Source organism: Cygnus atratus, chromosome 13 (assembly GCF_013377495.2).
Source record: "Cygnus atratus isolate AKBS03 ecotype Queensland, Australia chromosome 13, CAtr_DNAZoo_HiC_assembly, whole genome shotgun sequence".
In the NCBI taxonomy this organism is placed as follows: Eukaryota; Metazoa; Chordata; class Aves; order Anseriformes; family Anatidae; genus Cygnus; species Cygnus atratus.
Genome location: NC_066374.1, coordinates 3,862,645 through 3,888,205, shown reverse-complemented (window position 1 = coordinate 3,888,205; position 25,561 = coordinate 3,862,645). Strand labels below are relative to the sequence as shown.

At 36.6% G+C, this 25,561-nt stretch overlaps 1 protein-coding gene across 10 annotated transcripts in view; it reads right to left on the bottom strand.

Moving 5' to 3' along the window:
- Window positions 1-25,561, bottom strand: part of ATRX (ATRX chromatin remodeler) — an 86,279-nt gene that overhangs the window by 31,084 nt on the left and 29,634 nt on the right. For 8 of the 10 annotated variants that reach the window (XM_035541809.2, XM_035541804.2, XM_035541807.2 and 5 more), the window contains 10 exons: window positions 23,733-23,811; window positions 17,130-17,260; window positions 16,421-16,603; window positions 15,316-15,409; window positions 14,657-14,765; window positions 13,850-14,029; window positions 13,315-13,456; window positions 12,080-12,189; window positions 7,074-7,220; window positions 6,691-6,868 (listed from right to left, as the gene is read on the bottom strand). In XM_035541809.2, coding sequence (XP_035397702.1) covers window positions 6,691-6,868; window positions 7,074-7,220; window positions 12,080-12,189; window positions 13,315-13,456; window positions 13,850-14,029; window positions 14,657-14,765; window positions 15,316-15,409; window positions 16,421-16,603; window positions 17,130-17,260; window positions 23,733-23,811 — 1,353 coding nt within the window. The remainder of the gene's footprint in view (window positions 1-6,690; window positions 6,869-7,073; window positions 7,221-12,079; window positions 12,190-13,314; window positions 13,457-13,849; window positions 14,030-14,656; window positions 14,766-15,315; window positions 15,410-16,420; window positions 16,604-17,129; window positions 17,261-23,732; window positions 23,812-25,561) is intronic. The other 2 variants (XM_035541815.2, XM_035541803.2) reach the window with 1 other exon arrangement.

Genomic DNA, 25,561 nt, shown 5'->3' with positions numbered 1-25,561 from the left:
TGGGGTTTACAAAAAATACCAATTTGGCAGAATATACTTACACATCCTAACATTTATCAGAATTGGGTCAAATTCTGGAAACTATTTCCTTGGAAGGACATATGGAAGACGTTCTAGGATCCTACTGGTGACTGAATGAATGTCTTACCAGATCTAAAACTGACCTCAATTCCTGTACTATCAACCCTGACATCAGCTGAACTCAAGTTTACAAACCTCTGAAAAATACTAACCAAAGCCATCAGCTGGGTTATCTATTCAGCTCTAAAAAAGCTGGCATTTGAGATGGCAAAGAAGAATTTATCAGCATTACCAATTTAATCTCTTGTAACTTACTGATAAATGTTTTCTTCAGTAAAGAAAATCAGTTCTAGTAATCAACACAAATCAACAGTCCAATCACACCTTTGACCAACCGCATGATTTAATGCCAACCATCTCAATTGTGCCATTTAAAATGTCAAGCTGATTTCAATCTTACACGTTAATAGGAAAGGAATCAAGAAGGTATTTTTTTCTAAGCAGAAAGAATAAGTCTTTTAACCAAGTCTAGAAGGCAATCACGAAAATCCAGTACCTACATTAATTCCCAACACATTCGACTTGCCCAAGTCTAGTGATTTGTGAATTCCCACACCTTCCCCAGAAACATTTCCCTATACTAATTCACAACTTTTGTACCTTCCCCAGCAAGGACAGTGCTGAGAGGCTACACACAAAGACCTTCTTCAGTTTTAGGCAAGCACCTCTTACTGACAGACCCTTTCTGTAGTCCTCATTCTGAACCACCTCAGGGCTAGTGTTTCCTGAAGAGTAAGGAGCTCGCCAGAACTGAAGCATTTGTAAAGACTTGCAGCATCTCCCCACCAGATCTGACAGCCTGCACATTAATACAGCATTCTCAGAAATGGATCTGGTCTGGAACATTGCATTTACAATCAAAGCACATTAGAAAAAAGGATAATGAAATTTTAACGATGGTTAGGCAAGCAAAATGGTGCCAATAAATCCAGAAATCCATTTCAAAGACTATGATTTTAACACGAACAAGGCAGTTATTTAAAAAAAGATCAATGTTGCTTAGACTAAGTGAATGATAGCAGAAATATGAAAAAACTATCTTAGTATAATTTTTGTGGTTTGTTTGGCAGTCATGTAGCACTGATATTGAACTCACATCTTGGCTACAATTCAGTGACATGGATTTTCATACATTTGTGTTTTTTTCTTGTTCTTAAAAATCATTACAGACAGAGCATTTATCAAAATATCTTAAGGGAATGTAAAACAGAGACCTCAAGGGATTGTTTAGTCCATTTTCTTCATCTGAGATAATAGATATAAGAGTAGGACGTATCCTCCCCAAAAGAAGTAAAACTCTGTGACCTCTCTCTTCTCCTAAAACACTGTGTGTAAAGCATAATCTAAATGATCTCTGATGCAACTCCAGATAAATTCTGCCTTTTCCTTTCTCCAACTCATGTAAAATCCCACCCAAAGTCTCTCACTAACCAGCTTTCACATGGTGGAAAATTTGTCCGGTTAGTAATCTTGTTTTCTAGGCTAGAAAGCCTTACTCTTTCAATCTTTCTTCAGAGATCATAGTCTTCAATTTCTTAACCTTCTTGCTGTGCTTGGACACATTAATACGCTGATACAAATGAAACACACAGTGATAGATACATAGGTATATAGATACACACACAGTTCTTTTACTCTGAGGTCTACAAGAACTTAAAGAACTTCCCAAGTTTAACAGTAATGGGATTTTTATTAGCAGTAACAAGAACAAAACGACACAATTACTGAAATGCTGCAAGCACAGCACAACAGCTATTAATAAACAACTCGATAAAATGCTGTGTGGTACGAAGCATTATGGGAAATAATGTCTTGCTCTGCAGGAGTATACAATCCTTCCATTATTTCACGTGGCAGAGCTAGTTAATTAATGAAATCACTTCTCACACTATTTCCCCACCCATAAACTTTGGCTAAACCTTCCCTCTCTGGTCCCCTCTCCTGCAGCATACAGCACTACATAAGCTTCTACTACAGAATACATCTACCCTAGCAGTATTCGTTTTAACCAGACACAAACCATTAAATTATCACTCACATACCAAATTTGCAACTTTTAGTTTTAAAAGTGCTCCCAGAGACAAAGCTTGTCCTATCTGCAGTCCCAGCAGTAATCCAGCATGCAGATTTATAACTTTTACTGGCAGTCTGCTCACTGCCAGGGCCATGATTCACAGATAGCAAGAAACAAATAATGGCTGTTGCAAGAGTCTTCTCATCAGTTTAGGCAATCCAAACGTGTCCAAAAAGTAATGGATGACAACACAAGAACATTACTGTCTGATTGTATTTAGTTTAAATGGGGAAGGATATGAGGCAACATAAAAATAACTACTGAGTTATTGCAAGGTTAGTGCTCCTAATGGCCTGACTCCACACCACCAACCAAGTAACCCAAGAAGAGACCAAACCAAGGTTTCCGTGTTCATATGAAATTAGTCAAAACCTACAAGGCCCAGTGTGCTGCAATTTGTGGATTATGATTAAACCATTAGAAGTTAACCTAATCACAAATGTTGCTCTATCATATTGTCCTAAGGTGTCTACATAGGCTTGGAAGCAGAAAAGGACCACCCCCACAAGCAGGATGTAAAACACAAAAACGACTCGGAAGAGATGGGGCAGGGTACGTCACACAAGGCACAGGGTCTCCTCTGTATAAAATTCCACGGTGAGCATGCCACCTCCCTCTACAGTCTGATGGTTTTAAAGTTACATAAATACGAACCCATGAAGGAAGGGGCAACATTATTGTAAAGACATGTAAGTAAGAAACCTTACACCATGGCTCCCTTACACTTTCCACAAGAAAAATAACCTCCAAAAGTCAGTTACTATAAGAGTATCTCAACTCCTCTATTCTTTGCTAAAGTCAACAGAAATATAGCAGGACAAGAGATCCTTCAATTCTTCCATGATTTTGGGGTGAAATTAGATGGAGATGTGAGTTGTTTTTTTTTCATTCATCATTACAAACAAAATTTTAATTGAATATAAATACACCTGAACACAACCAACCAAGTACAAAGCCATCATCAGGCTACTGCTACCACTGCTAGACACTAGCTCATACCTTTTCTTCTACGGCTGTGAGCTTCCTGGCAACATTCTCAACCCTACGCAATTTTCCTTCTTGCTTAAATAATGCTTGTGGCTTCAACGTGATCACAAAAACAGTTCATCAGCTATTATACAGGAGCTTTCCTGAGTCAAACTGGCAGCTTCGCAAACCAGAGCTGGAAATGCCAGTGCTGCTAAGAAGGCAGGGGATAGAAACGTGCAGAGTATGGGTAAGAGGAAAGAACCAACCCCTTAATAGCTCAGCTTAGCTGTTGGATCATTTCAGCTCCAGCACCAAACCCCACCTCAGGAAGGCTCAGCAGGAACGTAAGCAGCAGAGGGGATTTTCATCTCTGAAGGGACAAAAGCTCAGTACAGAGAAAGGCCAACTAAGAGCTACCAAAGCACATTATCAACATGTGTCAGTAAAAACCTGCTAACAGAGCCAGATGTTTCAACCTGTGAAAACTATCACATAGAAGGATGCTTATCAGACAATTTTTGAAAAGATAATCCAGTGAAAACAAGAAGAAAGGAAGTAACTTCTGATGAGATTTTAGAGAGACAATTTAAAATAAAGGAATGGAAATCTGAGAATTGCTACTATCAGCTTGCAATATGAAGCCCAAAACAACCAGATCGTAAGACTTGTTGAAAAGTCAATTTCTGATTTTTAAAACTGCACTATTCACAGTCAGAGGTAGCTTTCATGGCCTCTAGAGACAAAGTATTTTGTAGCATTTTATCCGTTTTATCTCTCAACCAGCTTATAAGGGAAAATCACCTTCGTTACTACCCATCTGGCCACAGCTCTCTGACCTAGATGGCAGCACCCAGCAATGCTTTCAATTATCTCAAAGTATTTCTTTAAACTACTTACTTCCCATCTCTGACAAGCTGTCATTATTCTGAGGTTTCCCAACTCAGAAGAAGATCAGTTTAAGTAGTAAATTAATTTCACTGTTGATCTGCTCAATTTTTATCAATATTTTTAAATGACGTTTTCACCGGGCTTCGAGCTTCATAACTTGATTCACTTCCATTTTTATTCATTTTGTTTTTTAACCCAAATTCAGCATTATCAGCAGCCTTGAAAGATTTTAGAAGCCAGAGCACTGACCTTGTAGTCCTGCCCGAAGATGGAAGACTACAAATTAAGCGATGATTTGTCCACAAAAGGAGTAGATGTGGATTTATCACACCTAGTCAGCTTTGACTTGTATCAGCCATCAGTAGGCCAGTATGAAACAATCTTCTATGCTTTCTTGGAAATTCCTAACTTCTTCCTTTGGAACTACTAGTCCAACTCTTTTTTTGTTTCCGTCTTCGTCTTAATCTCAAGACATACATGTCTTTCAGAAAAATTATTCCAGAATTCCGAGTTATTGACATGAAGAATAGGTTTTCATTTCTGTATTTCAAACAACCTCGACAAGAGCTGCAAAATATCAGAAGTGCTTTCTGCCCATTCAACTCATGAGTCACACTTAAGCTCAGCTCTAACCACTTACAGTTTTAAAAAGGCTCATTTTACTTCTAGTTAACTACGCTATTTTTAATGTGAATGAAAACCACCATTCTGTTTTGCAACTTAATCAGAAGAGCATTTTAAGTCTTCAGCAAATGTGTTACCATTTACAAATATGCTAAATGTTAGCAATAACAGCTAATGCTAACCCCTTTTGAAGCTCAAAAAGCAACACTATAGCTTTCTTTTTTTTTTTTTTTTTTTTTTTTTTTTTTTAAGAAAAAGGGGATTTTTACAATAATATATTGCCTATAAACTCAGAGATCACATAACTAGTATGCGAACAACAGGGCTCTGAACAACTGTTTGGGTCAGGGAGTGGCTCTACAAGAGATGAAGCAGATCTAGAGTTGCTGCTGCTCAGACCCTTTCCGAAAGGCCCAGCATCACCGTCCTTCTTCACTATCTCTGTCAACCAGGTATGTGTCTGCTCAATCTGAGCCAATTCAGAGAACTAAAATACATACAAACTGATCATTTTTGAAAGTTTTCTTTTGGCTTATTTTATGTTCCTGAACCAATTCATAACAGGATCAGGGAAATGCCACTTTCACTGCAACGGAAGAGGCAGGAACCTGCAGAAATAGCAGGGAGGTAGTAATACAGTAATAATTAATCAGGTAATAACAGCAAATGAGACATACAAATGAGACAAACTTCCAGACTAAGAAGGAAACCAATCCATCATAAGCTAAACATTAGCTTACAAAACACAAGAATGAGTACTTATTTTATTTAAGAATCACAGAGACTGAATTTGCTCACCTGTATTGCTGAAATATATGTATACAGAGAGCTAGGAAACAACCTTTCATGGCCAGGCTATGCATAGAGCTGTTTGATTTTCAGTGTCTTTTATGACTACAGCATACAATCAGGACCCTAGTCAATTACGCCTTCTCTCTAGTCAACTTCTATTTTACCTCATCATTATGAAAATGTATTTTTTAAAGTTCTGTAACAATAATCACAAAGTGGTTTTTCCCCATTTGTGAAGTTTGTAAAAATCGGTCACCAAGACCAAGTACAAGCAAGACCAATGCTGTATTCCATATGAAATCGGAATGCTTAAATAAAATAAAATCAACCATACGCTAACAGTCACATAACTTAAAGTCCAATCAGATAACTAAACCCCAAGAACATCTACCTCAAGAATCAGATAAATCATTTCCCTTACCTACCACATCAGCATTCCCAAATTTAATCAACTGTAAGTACAATATCAAAGTTATGGCAAAGGTATCTTTTAAATAGGGTATTTAAAATATATCGTGCTGTGAATAATCTTATGTAGTTCTCATATCAGTTACTAGGTCAGAATTTGGAAGAAAATTTTGCCATTTTGGTGAAACTTGCTAATCCCGAAGTTTTTAATTGTTTTTGATGATCACCCGATAAAACTGGTTTTTATCAACAGTATTTTCAAGTGCTTATATACACATTTTACAGAAATTTGCCCCATTCAGCTGAACTTCAACCATCCATTTCACAAACTGGAAAAAAATATGAAAAAGTGCTTTATCTGCAATCAACTAATTAGCACTTAATTAATACTCATTTCTTCACACTTCTGAGGTATATGTTTTCAACTATTATGTGTGCTTGCTCCTGTACCTGTAGAATTCTAGTGAAGATAAAGTAGTTTGTGGTTGTAATAAAATTGCAGATTACAGTAACCATCAATTCACACTTGAAATTACCATGCAAAGAAAGCAATGCTTGCAAAAAAGATACCCATGAGAAAAAGTTTCCAGTATGTGTTCCTGTGGCCATTTCCATATTGGACCTAATACAAAAGACCCTTACAGACAGGCTATTTACAAAAGCACTATGCAGCTTCTGAACAACCACCTCTGTAATTCAGCAGAGGGGAAAAAAAAATTGTGATAAATCTTGCCAATGTTACTGTTTGAAATCATATGCCCAACAGACTGCCATTTCCATGATTACTTAGCTCATATTCAGAAACATAAAAATTCATTACATATAATGCATACCTTCATTAATTTTCCACTTACCTGGATCAACTAAAGCTTTATTAAATATTTCTTTAAGTTTTCTACTCTTCACGTTCCTGCCTTGTGCAAGATTACGATACATCTCGTAGCCTATTATCATCACACCTCCCTCATCTTGCCAACGCTGGAGCATATAGCTTCTCTCTTGGGGGCGTTTCACAGTTGCTAGTTCACAGACCTTTCAAATGGGAAAAAACATGCTTCAGTTCCTCTTAAAATTCCAAAGTAGTGGTGTAACTTAAATACCTTAAGGCATATTAATGCTAGTGATTTTTTCAAACAAAGTGCATTCCTTAGCTTGTATTTTGAGTAGTGGAGCTTCACAATTATGCAAATCATTCAGTTATTTCATTTTTAAGAACTCTTTTTAAGCCTTATAATACCTCTAATTTCTCATCATCTTCAAAACCTTCTTGCCATTTTTCAAACTCATTCAACCAGTTCAAGGCGGTGTTCAGTGGACACACTACCAGAGCCGTCCGGAAATCCAGCTTGTCACAAAGCAAGACCGTGTGAAGAAAACTTACTACCTGCAAGAGGAACAACAAACAAAATGCCAAATTAAATGCCAAGCATTGAAGGACAGGAAAGAAACACACAGGTACATATTCATTCACATATAAAACGTACCAACCGCAATCTTACTCACACATACTTTTTCTGTTTGTTAAACAACTTGATGCTTAAAATTCAATACATGTGTATTTTGATTTCATATGATTATTAATTTGGGTTGCACAGCTGCTTAAATCCTTCATATAGTGATAGAGATATAGTTTAAAATTGTATAGCTGAACTATTTGAATAGTTGAACTGTAAACCTCTCTTTACATTTCAATCATTTTCATAAACTAAGAATTTCTATTAAGTAATTTGTAAGCCTTCCCCCAGTAGTAACCCCAAACCTTAAATAAATTCACCTCTACGGACTTGATAACTGTGTCAAATTTCTTGAAAGTGACTTTCAGTCTTAAATTATGTTTTCCATGGTGTGTTTTTTTTCCAACATACTGGCAAATTCTGCATGGGGTTTATTTTTTTTCGGGATTCAAACCCAGGTTTTGCTCTTGCAAATGAGCTCTGAAGCAGGTTATTGAAATGCTTTCTGATATTCACCCTAAAGCCAGCCTGGGTATATCCTACAGATGATAATACCTTCTTGAGGCTTGGAAAAAAAACCTAACTCTTTTGCTGCCATTCAAGAGTATTTCTGTTGGGCTGCCTGTTTTTGAGCAATAGCAAATAAAACCAGGACTGGAGGTAGCATGTAAGAAGTCAGGAGCAGAGCAGCCAGAGATCCCAGAGCCGCCAGAGATCCCAGAGCAGCCAGAGATCCCAGAGCAGCCCCAGCTTTCAGACTGCCATTTAATGGTGAAGGCTGCCCTGTAACCCACAGCCATACAACACCCAGGAATTTCTTTCTGGATCAAAACTTGTTATCTTACAACCCTAATTCAATACACTGCATCAAAGTAATTTTAAACTGCACGACTAAGATTTGAGCACTGGGCACCAAACTGTTTTTAGATGCTCCAATACCAGAATAATTACTAGTGGTTTTGCTATCAACACAAAAGCATCTTATGTTCAGATGCAGAAAGAAACTACCCATGAAGACTCATCAGGAAAGTCCTATTAAGAGCTAAACAACAAATGGCATTATTGAGTACAGTGGGAGGACTGGCAAACAACCACGTAAGGGAAAATAAAAAAGATTATTTAGCTACAAACAGGATCCATAAAAACATTTGATTATCAAGAAGTCACAACACAGCCACTGTGTCATGTTCACAATCACATATAAAAATATCTTCCAGTGTGAAACATTTCAAGCTATTTACTGAAGTTTAAACTATATCAAATATAAATGTACAAAGTAATCCGGGTTCCACTGCCGCACTGAAAAGTTCTACACTTCTGCACTACTTTGTAAATCTCCAGGAAAAGCTGGGATCTAACTCCTGAGGAACCGTAACATGTAAATCAGGATTAAGCATGTAAAAATACACTCTTCAACGTATGTATGAAAATTCTCTTCTATGGGATTCTGGATTGTTTTAACAGGTGAGGTCTTCTGCCTCAGCTTCCATCAACAAAGCAAAGAGATATGCTGCAGCTGGAGTTCTAAAAAAACCAAAAACAAGAAACCAAACCACACACACTGTACTGTCCATGTGCTGTGCATCACAATCAAGATTGCAGCTTGTTTTACCTAAGTAGAACATAGAGGAATCCAGGGAATGACTGCAGTTTCTCTATTCATCTACAGCTTCGTATTACTCAAAAAACCAAACCAGACAAGCAAACAATGCTAAAAAAAAACCAAAGCTAAACTTTCTCTGATTCACTTCTTTACAAAGGAAACCCAGGAATCTAAAGTATCTGAGGGAGCCAACTAAGCACTCTGTGACTATATCCTGCAATTCCCAGATCATGAAAAAAGATTTTCAGGATCAACAAGTCTGAAATAAAATTCATCTCAACTAGATCAGAGGAGGGCAGGATTAGGTATTTCCTATGTCACTTCACTTGCTGAAGAATCCTGAAGGCTCAATTGCAGATGCAGAAATGGAAGGATCCACCCTGAAGACTGGATTAGAGGGAAGACACAAGAAGCAGGAAGCATCTGACCCAGTAAGGCACAGCTAATGCCAGCAAAAAGCAGATATCCCCTGCTAGATTTGGAGATACCTCTCTGAAGATTTTGTCTTGGAACACATCTCAAGACTCTAAAACTAATAAAGGAGGACATCAAGTCAAGCCAAGCCTATGGTCTAGCAGTGTCCACGTGCTGACTATGCCCAATAACACCTAGTAAAGCAAATAAAAACTACTGACAAGCCTCATAAGCCAAACACAAAGGTGTCAAAGACCAGCTGTCAACAGCACTGTACAGCGTTTGGTTTGCTAAGTTACTACCAAGGTTGTAATGCTGGCTGTTGTCACCTGCGGATGAATCCAGCTATGGCACAAAAACGTGGAGACATCTTTCATGCAGCACGGAATTCCAGTACGTGGGTATACTGACCTCTCTAGGAATGAACAGATCTTGAGCCTTCAGGTCAGGTGAGAGGGCTTCCCAATCCAATGGGGGAAGCTTTCACCACAACTGACCAAGACAGAAGAGGCCAGTGAAATGGCATTTCCTCACAGACGCTTTGAGGATCCCATCCTCACTGTAGGAAGAAAACAACCTCTTTGAGAACCATCATCACCACGCCAAAGAGACTGCACTCCAAGGAACGACTGAAGTGCATCCAGACTCGGAGTATTTGAAGAGGGAATTCGGAATGAAGCGCTGCACAAGTGCTGGCTGCTACATCGGCTAGACTCAAACTCACCAGAGGCACCTGGCAGATCTCCTGTCAAGCGACTTTACAGCTAAGGACTGCTCCTGGTGGAGGAAGGCCCTGACTGAACCCAAGCTGAAGTCAATTCTGATCAACTCCTGTGTCCGCCGAAGTAGCAAATTAGATTTCTAATGATTCACCTCAAGCTAGAGATCAAAAATGTTCACAACGACTTGTTTCAGCAGCCACTTGTCCTGGTAAAGATGTGGGAATACGTCCCTTCTCCGTAAGCGAGGAAACACAGCATCAATGAAGGCCAATGACAATGAGTCCACAGCGGCCGTGCTTTTTATCAGCAGTGATCTTAGACTAAGAGTAAATGGCAGACTTTTTTTTGGATATACACACTAATGGTCAGCTTCCTGCAGGTCAAGAGGCATTAAACAGTTTCCTTTTTGAAGGCAAGTGATGACACCACCTAAAGGCACCATCTTTTCCACCTATCGATGTAAGCATTCAGCCTTTTTAAGCACTGATAAGACTGTTGTCCTCCTTTCTTTTCGAGAGCTCTCTAAACTTTCCATTTCTCCTCCCCAAAATAAAAGGGAAAGGTTCATCTGTCAAATGACTTCTGCTAAAGGAATTCTTGGGAACAGACTGGGCAACACGGCAGCAAGACAAGCAACTTGCCCCAGTTCTCTGCTCATAGTGATGCTAAATATGGCTAAATGCAAAACCAAAATTCATGAAGACAGATACTTGGAAACGAGCAAAAAGAAAAGGAATTCAACACTCCCAGTTCCCCTGAAAAAGTAGCAGCATGAATACTGAGAAGCGGGGAACTCAAGAAAACTGTTCTGTATCTTTTCTTCCTTTTGAAGGTCAAGGTAACCTGACAGAGGGCATAAGCATCTTCTAAGAGACTCAAGAAAAAGAGCTACCAGTGTTGTTTTACAACAGCTGCTTGGGTGATCAGTTTCAAAAGAAACATCTTAAGATGAGGATTGAGCTTCAGGTTTTAAAGACTTAATAGAAACGGGAAGCTGTTCACTGTGCAACTTCTAATAAGGCAGAAAAGCCAATTGTAACAAAACGGAAATCTTTTTAAAGAAATGCGACAGTATTCTGGTTTAGAGTTTTAAGAAGCAGTCTTCAGCAGTATAAAGGAGAAGAAACGCACTGAAATGACACTGAAGGCTTGAACCTGAAGATCTGAGAAAGCAAAGAACTATAAAGCCAAAGAAAACAAATAAAGAAGCAAAAAAAGGCTTTAAAGTGTATCGTATCTTTTTACTGCTATGGCAATGAAAGTTCCTGGTCTTATATGTTTGTGATGCACAACAACCCAGAAATAAGAATGTACATACGAAAGATTACTGAAAAAAAAAACAAAAAAAAACACAACAGATTACTCAAAAAAAAAAAGCCAAAAAAAAAAACAGAAAATAAACCAGTGTTCCCCTTCTCCAATCCAGAAGAGTCTAAATTGTAACAAAACATTGTTTATGTTATAGCACAAAACATCTGAGTTTAGACAGTAAAAGCCTGGCATAAAACAAAAAACCAGAACCCAATGAACAGATAAATATCTACTTTATCAATGCAAAAAAATCCAAAATCCAAAAACCACTGAGGAAAAGAAACAATTTGAAGGGCAACGCATGAATGAAGAAGAATGAAAAAGACAGTAAAGAACGAAACCTGCTTACGGATATTAAATTGGCTTAGAAACAGTGGTTTCTGAAACTGTTTCCTACCAGCCGTATTTTGTTATTCTGGGTTGTGAGCGAGCTACACATCATATACAATTACATATGAGTTTTTAAGTGACAATTTAAGTCAACAATTACCTTATTTAATTTCAGATTATTTTTTTTTAAGTGGAGGAAGCACAAGTGCTTATCAGAACTTGCACACCTACATACTACCAAACACAACTTCTTCATGAAAATCTTTTTACAAATCCTTTTCTCTAGCCCTCATCAAGTCACCGCCTAGTAAATTTTACTATGTTCTGAAAGTCATTAAAAGTGCCTTTTGCTGGATCAGATTTGAGAGCAAGCTACAGACCAGAAAACAAGAAGACTTTTGTTCCTTACCTGTAATGTTTTCCCCAGACCCATACAGTGAGCAAGAATGCATCCTGAACCAGGAGACGTCTTTGTCTTTTTAACAGATTCACAACAGCAATCCCACATGAACTGAACACCTGAAAAAAATTGTTGAAAAATTACTTATTAATCATCCATTTTATTACGGTTCACCTGATAAGAGCAGTCACTGTAAGATCATGATAAATCTTACAAAAGCAGTGCTCAGGGTAATTATTGATTAATTTCTGTCAGATGATTAGCATGTGAGATGAGCTTTGCCTTGAAATCAATTATATTCACAGTTTTCACTAAAGATGTGGCAACTGGATTAAAGAGTACTACTGTGCAGACTGCAGATGGCTTCAACCTTGGGGGCAGGGAGAAAAGAGGAAATAGAACAGCAGTGGCAAATGATCTTGGTAATCTGCAAGAAGAAATTCTGTCGAGACAGATCAGATGTAAAGCTCTATGCTTAAAGAAAGAAAATTCAAATAAGAACTATGACAGCTGAAAAGGGAGAGAAAATATAATCCTAATAACAAAATGTGTTAACATGAAGGTCTGCTGGGTGATTTCTTCTTCTATGCCACGTATTTACTGGGTAATTGTATTCTACAATGCTATACTCAGCACAGACGAAGCTTCAACTACTGTGCCTGGTTCAGGGCACCTCCCTTTAAGAGCTGAAATAAGCCCAGAAGATTCTTACTAAAATGGAAAGATATATTATGAACTTTCTGGAATTTAGAAGAACAGAATGAGCTATGAAGAAAGCTATGATTGGTCATTCTCTTCTCCTTCTTCACTAAAAGTCGAAAACGAAAAGAAGTTGGGTTAATTTGCAGTCAGGTCATGTCAAGTACCAGAAAAAAGATTCTGGATGAGAAAGCCAGGAAAATACTGTGAGATTTTTAAATCCTCACTGAAAACTGTAAAAATCAAACAGATTGTCCTCAGCAAAATGGTTAACTTATATTTGATTCTTCCTCAGTGCAGAGAGCTGTATTATTCTAAAGACTCTTCCAACTTGAAATATCTAGGACTCTTTGCTTGCAAAATAGAACTATGTATTTATTCGTGATCTCATTTGTTCAGATCCTCCAAAATAGAACATTAAACACAATGCTTTGGTATTTGCCTGCCAAGGAGTTTCTCTTATGATTCTAATTCAGATTGCACATGACACTGTGCCAGTGTAAAAAAATAAAATTAGAAAAAAAAAGTTTTAAATCTCTTCTTACCATCTACTTGGTGTGGTTTCAGTCTGGTAACTATATTCCTGTGAACCTGCACTAATGGTTCTTTTGTTTCTTCATCTTCATCTAAAACCAGCTTAGTTGTAATGGGACATTTCAGAGGTGAAGCATCTTCTATCTCTATCACCTATAAGCAGAAACAGTACATCATAGGAATACTTTACAAGTGAATAATGCCAAGCATTTGACGAACACTAGCTTCAGCAAAAACGGATATCATTATTTAAGTAAAGAGAAACCTTTAATCCTTTACCACGCATCATCAGCTTGCTTTGGGGGATTGCTTTTTCCCATGGAAAAGTAAAGCAATAGGCAACTGGAACAGCTTTCTAAAGATCTCAGTAGGCTTAAATAAAACTGCAGTGTTACCTGCAAACTACAAACTAAACTTATGGCTTACAAGTCTACATATAAGTACTTTAAAAATTACTTATCAAATTAAATTGAGGTAGAAATGTGACATCTTAAATGTCATCAGCAATTCAACTTCCTACCATTTTGCAATGAAAACAGAACATACCTCTCTCAACTTCTCTCTCTCCCGTTCTCTTTCTGCTATCCGTTTTCTTCTTTCTTCTTCCTCTTTAAGTGCATTTTGTGTTTCTGTTCTAAGCTTATCATCTTTAATAATCTTCCTTATTTTCTTCCTGCCTTTTCCAGGAGATTTTGAATCGTCGTTTTCTTCATCTTCAGAATTACTCTATTACAAATTAAAGTATTAACAAGAGAATTATGACACAGACCATGAAATCCTTGATTTTCAGATAAGCTCTCAGTAATTTCAATACACACTGGTAGAGTTTAGCTCGTAGGACAAAAGATACTGTTTTTTGTTTGTTTTTTAAAACGGGTAGTCAGCATGACAACAGCAGTGGCACCTTAACTATAATGTATTCTGAGATATTAAAGATAAACCCAGCTGTGCAAAAGCAGTACTGAAGGTACTGTTATCATATGGTATCAAATAATGACTTGATAAAGAACTGTTCTTGTGTAGCACCTACACTACATAGGAAAAGAAACCTTATTACTAGAAAAAACCTACTATGTGTCATCTTCTATATTTAATTTTTTTAAATTCCATTTACTTAAAAGTTGTTTTGCTTTTTGTTTCCAAATTAACAGCTAAACAAGGAAATGAGAAATGTGATGTGGTTTTTGCCCATTGTAGTGCCAGTTCACAAATTTTAACAGTTAACATTGAGAAAAGTTTTAACTTTTTACTGTGCTTTGTACAGAGCTGTTTGAGATACCTACATCCCTGAACAATTAGCATACAAAACAGGAACTCCTTTCCCATTTATTAATTCAAAACACAATACAGTACCTTGTTGTTGTTTTCACTTGAAGAATCCTCTTGAACCTTTATACGCCTCCGTTTCTTTTTCTGTTTGTAACTGCGCTGGTTTTCTTCTGCCTCAGCTTTCTTGGCAGATCTATAATAAAGGCAGTCTTACTGACAAACAATAATAATAGATTGCCTCATTGACAAACAATGATAAAAAAATTACATGAACTACACTGCTAATCAACAGAACATACTTCTTTTGTGCAGTCGGGGTTTTACTTCCAAATCCTCTCCTCCCCCTCATCTCACTGGACACCAACAGTAACAGACTATTCCAGACAACTCTGAAGAAGGTCAGATTCATTAAATATCAGTTTGCTACTGCAACCCACCATTCCCCAAATGACATAATTGGCACAAAAATGCTATTTGTTTTGCTACATTTTTCCTATTGGCTTATCAAATTGCCATGTACCACATGCTGTGGTGCAAATGCAAAACTCTCACATTATCTGCTAATTAAATTTGCAGCAAACAAAATTATATACAAGAAGAATCAAAGGTTTTAAGGACTGATCCAATGTCTCCAAAGTTACCAGAAGTCTTTACGTTTTACCGTCTCACTGCCTACATGGCAGGGTTGAAAAACAAAACCAAAACCCGAACACAAGTTAAGAATAGTAAAGTTTTATTTATACCTTGTTCTTGGACGCTGGTCATCTTCAGACTCGCTGACTTCTTCACTAACGGCAGATTCGTGAAACTCCGATTCATTTGAATCATCGCTGCTCACTTTAAAAATGAAGTATGATTTCATGTTAAATATTATTGCAAAGTAAGCAACATGACATTTTCTAATCATACAAAGTGTTTGAGGTCAACAAGCACTGTAGAAGTTCATTTCAGACAGTACTGGACCCATTGAACATACCAAGAAGCAGCATCAGCAATATAAGGGGTACAGAGCAGAAAAGCTGAGTCCTGATTGCGTATTAGGCCAACAAGACTAAGTTTTTTGCATGAAGATATCTAAGCATGACTTATAAGCAAACAGAATTGTATTGGAAAGCTTCAGAGACAGTGAGTGAAGAGGACAGAACATAATGGGGAACAGCGCTGAACTTAAAAAAAAAAAAAAAAAAAAAAGATGATTTTTAGTTAAATAGAAGCTTTCCTTTCAAATTTTTCAGATGTCATTTTATAATCACACTTCACACATAATGCAGACAAACAGTTTACTAACAAGGTAGGCAATTATATTACTGTGTTTATGGCTTGAAGTTTCTTCAGGCACAGCAAGTTTAGAACTGACTCAAAATGTTAGGGGTTGACAAATTCTTTGCTCTTGCATGCAACAAGGAAAATGAGAAAGCTAAGGCAGGCAGCCCTTCACAGTGCCATCTGGTGTTCAGCTGAAGCTCACAACATTTAAACCGGGTGAAATTCTTTGATGACACAAGGGCCTATTAACAATCCAAGGAAAGGAGAAATCACATAAAAGGCGAGATTGATTTTCACAAGTGAGACCTACTGGGTTTCACTCTGTTATTAAAGATTACTATCATAAGACTCAACAAGATTAATCCAATTCAAAGGATACAGTAGTAAAGAGCTGTAACCTGCTGCATGCACATTTAACATTTTAAATAAAACTGTTTATCAAACAGAAAAATGAATTCAGATTTAATACACGAGGAAGCTTATGCAGAGATTAAAAATTAACAGTTTCAATTCTACATTTTGACATGCTTTGGGGTTATTTTATAGAAGTACGTTTTTGACAGAAACATTTGGATTGTGTACCTTTCCTTCTATTTCTGCGCTTCCCTTCTTTTGTGTCTTTAGTTTTCCCCTTTTTTTCTTCACCAGATTCTCCATCACTCACTGTCAGCTTGTGTCTCAGCAGTCTGTGTCTGTATCTGGGCTTCTTTGAGTCTTCTTCCTCTGAATCTGATTCAGAATTATCCTTCTCCTTTTCATTCTCTTCTGTCGGAGATAAGAGTCAGTACAACATGCACAGTGGTCATTTTTTTCTTAAATTTGGCAAGAATTAACATCAGAATTAATTTAGGTTAATTTCTCTGCTTTTCCAGGAAGATACAGACAACAACATAGAGTTGTTCCCTCAAACCATATTTTACATTGCCTGAGCACTTAAGTGTCTGTTGCAATGACTACATCTGTTAGCCAAATCACTCCTGTATATTTGCATATCTTACTGTTCTTCACAGAATATTCCTCACAAACCCACAGAATTTCTTAATTGGCTATAAAATAAGACTATTAAAAAAACAACCCACAAAGACAAAAAAATAAAACCACTTTCAGAACCGTAAAAGGGATGATAATCCTCATGATCATGTACACGGGCTTTTATTTATTTGTCTACCAGAAAGCAACATCAGTTTTTTGTTGTTGAAAATTGAAAACATTTTAATAATTTCTCAAGTGACCTTTGAAATTATGACAGGCACGACAGCACCACTTTTTTCCAGATGGGTTTGGTGCTCACCATCATCTGCTGTGTTTTCATTTTGTTTTCCAGTTTTCTTTTTTCCTTCATCCGACTCTTCATCTGAAGATGCATCCTCATCAGAGGAAAGATTGGCTTTGATTTCTTCTAAAAGCATTTTCTTGGCAATTCTTTGAAGTAAAACAGAAAAAACTATGTATTCCATTGTTCAAGCAAATCTATGAACGATAAATGTAATCCTATACCACTCAGAACTTCACAAAAAGGTTTGAAAGCTGAACAAAAAAACATATGATGAAAAGTCACTGTGATAAGACAGGATATAAAAGCAAAAACTCATGTTAACTAAATACATTGTGTTAACTTGCTTTTAGAAAGCAGATCTGTATCATGCTTGTTAAAAGTTAAGTACTTCACAGTAAGGCTGCAGATAGTTATAAAGCGTAGAAACAAACATTTCATTGTATTCATGGTCTATTTGCTCTATTTTTTTCACTCTCATCTCTTCTAATCTCTGCTGGGACAGGCACCTATGTGAATTTTAATCGTAACAAGAAGGTGAAGATCAAATCTTAGTACTCAAATCATTTCCCCCTGTCAAGTTATCATTCTTGATTGATTCACATCAATGGGATTCAAATGCCTTAATTTCCCGAGGCACTGAATTTACACCATTAAACAGCACTAGTTTTAAAAACAATGCAGCACTGAACGCACGTTTTAAGCACAGAGAAAGGATTGCTGCGATATGCATTAATTCACAGGTTTTAAAACATATATATTACCCTACATCTATATAATTAGCCTTCAGTTGGATTACCATACTAAGTGTAGGACAACTCTATTGCAAAAGAGATGCTGTAGTAATGGATGCAACTCATGATGTCTGAAGATGAACAGCTAACAAGTGCCTGGGGGGAAAAAAACACACTGAACCCCTCATGTAACTACAAGCACTTGCCTTACAGTAAATACAGCAAAAAATATATATACATGACACAAAAGAGATTTATCAAACATTATGGGACCTGAACTTTCAAGGAAAATAATAATCTTATTTCCTGTTCCACAAACTGCTCAGCTTCCCACAGTTTCATTCATCTCAGCACAAGAATGTTTTCTGCTAATATGCAAAAAGTTACTATGGAAAATGGTTTCTTTATGTGCTCTTGCAACATTAAAAACCAAAAACCAAACAAAAAAAAATCTGTGTGAATATACATCCAAGGGAAAATATGAAATGATGTATCAAACACACAGGAAAATAGTGGACTTATCTGAGAACACTTACTTCCACAGGGAAAAGTCCTGAAAGAATGAAAGCAGGACTTCCCCGTACTAATATTAGAAATATTATAATTTTCATTCTGTGGTTATCCATGTTAAATGATTTTTTTTTTCCCTAGGTTAGATCTGATCTGTCTTGCCTTTCAGGAGAATTAATGTATACTGCATGCACAACGTTCAGAATGGGAAAGTTTGTGCCAGTCAAAACAACCATTTCAAACCCACGAATCTCAGCCACCATCAAGGCTTCACCTGGAGCTGCTGGAGGAACAACGATCTCTTAAATACAGCTTCTTACGCATTAGAAAATTAAAGTTGTTACTGTTACAGGAGGACAATAAAATCGGTTTTAAAGAATTTCGTATTTCATTTTGCAGCATGTAACATATCCCTAGAACAAAAACCTTCAAAGGGAGTTTTCCCAAGGCATCCTTCCATACACTTCTAACAGTATTTTCTGTTTTTGGCTTAGTAATATATTCTCTGGAAAGATTTTAAGGCTCATGTATACTTAGTTGGTATTAAAAGATGGAAGTAAAATGGTTTAGTAAACAGCACAAAGCCATTTAAGATTGCTCAACGAGTCACAAACCATCCAGCATCCAAAACACCTTTCTGTGCCTCCCCCTCCTTTTTGTAGGAATGGCTTGCAAAGTAATTGAAATAGTTGATTAAAACTTCAAAATGCAGTGTTCTTGGTAAGCTTTTAATTCTACAATATATCAACAGATCACATTGTAAACCCTATGAACACTTACTGAAGTCCATAGATAAGTAACATCCTCTTCTGAAAGTTTTTGCATTAGGTCCTTCCAGAGGATTTGGAAAAGGGACTGCCTTTTTATTTTTAAAATAATCATCACAACGTGTGTATATAAGAAATTAAGACTATGTTTCTTCCATCTTTTAACGGTTTGAAGAACTTTCTGTTGAAATTGCTTGAAATGCCACCTGTTGGCTTTTTTAGAAAGCTTTTCACATAAACTATCAACACAGAATCCTACTCCAGAAAATGGAGACAGAAGCAGTTTGGTCAATTTTCTCATTTAAAAACCAACAAGAATATCACCAAAGGTTTTTTTGGCTAGAGGATAAAAAGCAGCAAAACTAAAAAGAACTGCAAAATTTTCAAACGAAATCCTGAATGTACTGCCTAGTAACACTGCCTCTGACTAACTTCATGTCATGCTCAATTGTATTAGCAAAATTAACAAACTTTGAATGTGGATAATGATACTTACCTTTCATATGTCACCTTTAAAAAATCATTTATTTTTAAACAAAGATTGACTTTGGTTCTTAAGAAGAGAAGATGGGCATTTTTATTTGCTCTTTACTTCCGCGAAATGTTTAAGAAAAAAATTAACCGCAAATGCATCATTCACCAAAAAAAAACCATGCATAAAATAGAGTGTCCATAAACAAAAGATGCTGCTCTTTACCTACTGATCATCCTCATAACCACCAATCATCTTGACCTCTTCCGACTGGACAGGTTTATTAGTTTCTAATTAATTATCATAATCTTGATTAAAAAATTAATGCTTTTATACTCTGAGATACATATTTTTAGCTATGATAAAGATTCAACCCCTTTGAATCAAACAGAAATGGAACTGTTTGCTTAGCGAAAACACCTACATTCTCTTCAATGCTGGTATGATGTTGGGCAAAAACTGTAACACATTGTTCAGACATGTTCAGAATTTAAAAGATTCCTACTTTTTATGTAACCGCAAAACTGATTAGAATTAAACGCGTAAGCAATATTAGAACCAAAGAGATTAACCCTTATAAATGCATCTGAAAAAATGACTGGTGTAACAAATGGCTTAAATGATACAGAGGAAATTGAGTACTGAACTCTTTAAATTTGTTTTCAAGTTAAAATATGTCACTCAGAATAATATAGCACATTTCTATTTTAAGACGTAAAACCATTTAAAGTGAACGGGTTTCCAAGCAAGGAAATGGAATGCTCTTGATTTAACATTTGCAGGAACATCAAACTGCAAGTACCAAGAAAAAAAAAGTCATGGTAGTGTGAAAACTCCTCCCTTCCCATTCTCCCAGAGAAACCCATAAAAAACAAAAGATACTGTAATATTTAAGGATAGCGTGAAGGATTTAGAACATACTCTTGGCCAACCAGATTTGAACACTACAAAGATCATTAAATAAGAAAAAGCATAGAGCTGCGTGACCTCCAGCAAAGGACTTCAGGTAGTGAAAACCCCTGCTTTTCATTCATTTCTGCCACAGTGCTACTGCGATCTTGAGCGCGTCCTGTTGCCTAGACCCACTCCATTTTTATCTAAACATATTGTAAGATTTGTAAGAAGGACATTTTTCCAATTTTACGCAGTGCCTTAAAGAAGGGGGCTATAATCCCACCAGGACATATACACCATCTCTAGAACAATAAGTATATATGTTTAATTTTATATAAATCATTATTTAAATACACTACACTTTTGGAAGAACGATACTGAAAACACAAGTTTATAAATGGATTGGTTACCATGTATTTTCTAACTTACACTAAAGGAAAATACCATTTGAAAACAAGAGGCAAATAGAAAGTTACCTAGGAGTTACTTATTCACAGCACAGGACTACCTTAAATTACCCTTCAGACATTTCAGCAAAAATGGAATAGTAGGTGCAGCCTCTCGTGATGTGGAGTTAAGTCCACAGGATAATTTGCACCATTCTTGTTTATGAATTTTAGAGTGCCAATATGATGGACTCGTAGCTTGTCAAAAACCTTGATGAGACAATGCTACATTGTAAAATAATTTTCTTTTTAAGAGTTTAAAATATTATTTGAATGTGATGTATTATTATTACCAATTAGATATCAACTCACACGTAGTGTTCATAAATACCTACTTATTGTATGTAGAAATAAAGTTGCCCAAAATAAGCCTTTGAGGACAAAAAAGAAAAAAGCCACATCGTGTGGCTAATAAATGCCACCTTTCTTTCAACTAGAGCATTCCTGCATTAAATGGGCTGCTGGTACATTACTGAAAATTTAGATCCATTTAAAACATATTTTGGGAGATGAATGTTTGGATGGAATGTCATACATGTTTTAAAAAAGTCAAAACTGCCAAACACCTTCTTCTAAACACTGTACTGTCTTTGTTGAAACAGTCTGATTTTCAAGCTGTCAGAGTTGTATTAAATTAAATGCTTGGACAAGAAAAATGTTTTACAAAAATTTATTGCATCCATCAAATACTTAAAGGCATTCTGCATTAAATACACTATTTACTTCTTAATAAACAAAACTACTGCAAACATATTAAACAGTACCATTTGAAAGATCAGAAGGACCAGTAATAGGTAATTACACAACATAAGATGAAAGCATACAGCACTGTCTGTCATATTATGACCCACTTGGATATTGCATTTTGGCAAAAATGATTTCAAGACTATTAATATTCGTGTCATGCACATCCAAAGGTATGCAAATACAGAACATCTAAACTAGAGACTTGCAAACATGAAAGCTCCCACACTACAAATACCCAGTAGGTACTACATACCCTCTTTGGCCTGGAAGAAAATAGGCAACTTATCTGAATAGTAGGTAAACTATTTAAACACTTTGTGTTGAGTAAACAGAAAAACAAGCTTTTAACTTCTGGAAATTTGTTCCATCTTTTTACATTTTATCTCTCTGATTTTGGTGCTAAGTACATTGCATGCTGAATGTAAAATTAGACTGCAGTTACCAGTTAACATGTCTGAAGGTTGACAAAACTGTTCATTGACAAAATACCTCCCCGTATCATAAATATATATTCAAAATATTCCCTAAATATAAACTTAAACAAATATTCAGCTTTAAAAGAAATTACAGAAACTGATTTTTAGAACCTAATTTGATATTACTGATTTGTTCGTTATCAGTTGGGTTAACTCTTCAACTAATGGTGAAGGTCTGTCAGTAACATTTGTACTGTGAACACTGAACTTTGACAAAGTGTATTGGCTTAGTTATCCACCAGGAACACTTAAGAAACAAGCAAAAAAGAAAAAAAAATCAAAACAGGACTGAAATTAAAGCATCATTTAAAAAAAACTTGTATTACCATTGCTTACATGTTCTGCTTATGACCCTGTGCTGTCAAGACCCTAAAGAGCATCTTTCTTTAAAAGTTAAATTGATTAAATTTGATGACTGAAACTACATCATCAGCACCATTTTGATGCCAAACTGAGGTCCGTAAAGGATATAAACCAGTGTTTGTAAAATTTACTTCAGCCATATACCAAAAGATACAACTCCGTGAAACAAAGATACCATGTTCCAAACTAGTAAGGCTCAGAAGCAGAAAAAGACTCCATCAGCAATTGTGCAAAGCTACAAAGCTGGTCCCATACATGCTATATGGCAAAAAAAATCAGTTTCTGAAATACTGTATAAAAATTTGTTGAACAGCTCTTTAGTCTAACTACAGTAAGTTCAAAAATCAAACTCTAGCTCATAACTGATCAATACTTTATGTTGTGCATTCACTCGTTAGGAAATGAAGCTTTTACATTTTCTAGCCAGGCTAATTTTGATACCTACAATGGTATTGGTAAAATATGACGTCTTAACAAACTAACTGTATCTTACATAGATTTGTTTTTATTGAACTCAAACTGAAGCAATACATAAGCCACAAATCTGAGAACACTTATGCAAGACTAAAAATTTATATGCATACTGAGTCTCTTTGATACTCTATGCACAAGTGCTTGTAGAATCAGGTCCTTAGCTAACACATTAGTGACTTCAGTTTTTCTTTAATGGATTAAAAACTCATTTTAACTAACAGCTGAAAGTATCTGTAATACTGCTTTCTCCACAGTTTTCTCTTTATTGAGAAAAGACGTTTCAAATAAAAAAAGGTAAATTAGACAAAAGCAATAACCAAGTGCAATCTGTAAAGATCTCAGCACTGCATATTGCACAGATGCAAATTTTTACCTTCTACTCACTAGCTGAAATTTACATTTGTCAGAAGTAGGTTTTAGACATGCCTGAATGAAAACACTTGTCACAAAACCCACATTTTTCAATGGGAACATAAAATGGACAGTGCTGCAGTGCATTTATAACACACCCTATGCAAGGTGTGTTAGCTAACACTTCTAAATACTTTCTTTGCATTTCTGGATTTTGGCCTCTGTTTTCTGGCCCCTTGTTCAAACTTGCGGGAAGCCTGTGAGCGAGTCTTTACAAGGCAGGCAGTCCTGGTTTTTACAACCTGCTTGCTCTTCCGTTGCGCCGGTTTGCGCCCACGCCTAGGGTGTGTTATAATCTTTTTTAAGTCCTTATGGATGGAATCATACCTATTCTCAGGATCGTCATCATCATCATCTTCCTCCTCCTCCATTGGAACAGCCCTTGATTTAGGGTCTCCCTCATCTCCTGGGGGAGGAAGGGGAAACAAACAAAATAAGAAAACACTTGATACACGTAAAAGCAGCAATAAACAACACAGCACATGAACTATTATCTCCATCAAGGTATCCCATAGTAGCCAGGCTGGAACTAGAGCATCTTCAAGGTCCCTTTCAACCCAAACCATTCTGTAATTCTATGATCAAGAATTCCCATGTAAAAATAGCTTGTTAACACCACAACTTTTTCACTATATAACCAAAAAGCTATCTGGACAATACAAATAAGTACTTTTATTAGTACAAGTACCTAGCTTTTCTAGCTTTTCAAGTAGCCCTTTTGTCCATGTTATTTTTGCTACTACACACAACATGCAATTGTTTCCTTATTATATACTATGAATTTATTTATTGTTTTTACACTAAAACATATAAATATTGAAGACTCCAGTTGCAGAACTTCATTTCTGAACTGTAAGAAGTTACTAGCTCCATTTCAGGAGCTCTGCCACTGAATTTGCAGAAGCTGAAAAGAATATATATACTATATAGAATATATACTATAATGCAGAATCACTTACTAAACCTCTCATCTGCCTTGCCAGATAATTAAGAATTATCTGAGAACAATAATCCTTGCCTGTTTTTCCTTTCTATCAAAGACAATGCACATACATTTGCTGTGTATTTGTGAAGACTTATTTTGAAAAATAAACATTATCCTTACAGTAAATATCAAAACTCAGTTGTACAACACGGTTATCATCTCGGATGGAAAGCATGTCAAAAGTAACAGCACAGGACACTGAATGCAACACAAACTGGGAAAGACTAGCATAACAGGACACCTCCTTGTTCCTCCGCACTTTCCTAGCTGAACCGAAAGAAATTCAGATAGCGCACTATTTTTTGCACACTCCCAGGCCCTCCCACTTTCTTTTCTCTGATCTGCACACAAGTCAAATCTTCAGGATAGTAATATTAAGCATTCGGAAAAAAAAGAGACCTTAACATCCTAATCAGCTGAGGTCCCCTTGTTCATTTCTACAGTGCATTTCTATCTGTTGGGAGCAGACCAAAATTAGGCTGCAAAAGGCTTGCTCTGAGTTGTTTCAACACACCCTTGTCCTGGAATTAGTACTACACGGTCCTGTCAGACATCTGGTTAAGAGGTGATCAGAGAAGTCCCTCAATCTCAGGCTTGGATAAATAGAAGTATCCTGCTGGTTAAAATGGATTCTAAGTCTCATTCACTCGACAACTTGAGCTTGTTCAAACACAGAAGTAAACTGAGAGTAAGTGCAAGCTTGCCTCCTCAAAAAGCAATATAATCAAGTTGGCTTCTCATAGAACGATACAACAAACGAGGTTGGAGGAGACCTCTGAACATCATCCCCTCCAACTCCCTCCTCAAAGCAGAGCTAACTGCAAAGCAAGACCAACTTTCTCTGGGCTTTGTCAAGTCTTGAGTACTTACAAGGTTGGGGATTCCAGAATTTGACAGGGCAACCACTTTCAGGCTTTGCCCATCCTCCATGTGAAGAACTTAGTGTCTAATTGGAATTTTCTTTGCTGCATGCAACTTGTATCTAGCCTCCCATCCTTTTGCTGTGCATCTGGCTCAGCCTTCTCTATACCACCCATAGGGAAGTCAGAAGGCAGCAGTGAAGATTCCCCAGCTTTAGCATTGACTCTCCAGGCTAAACCACTCAGTTCCCTCTCAGACTAACTCTCCTATCAGTCATCCCACATCACCGTCTCATTTTTCTCATTTGTAA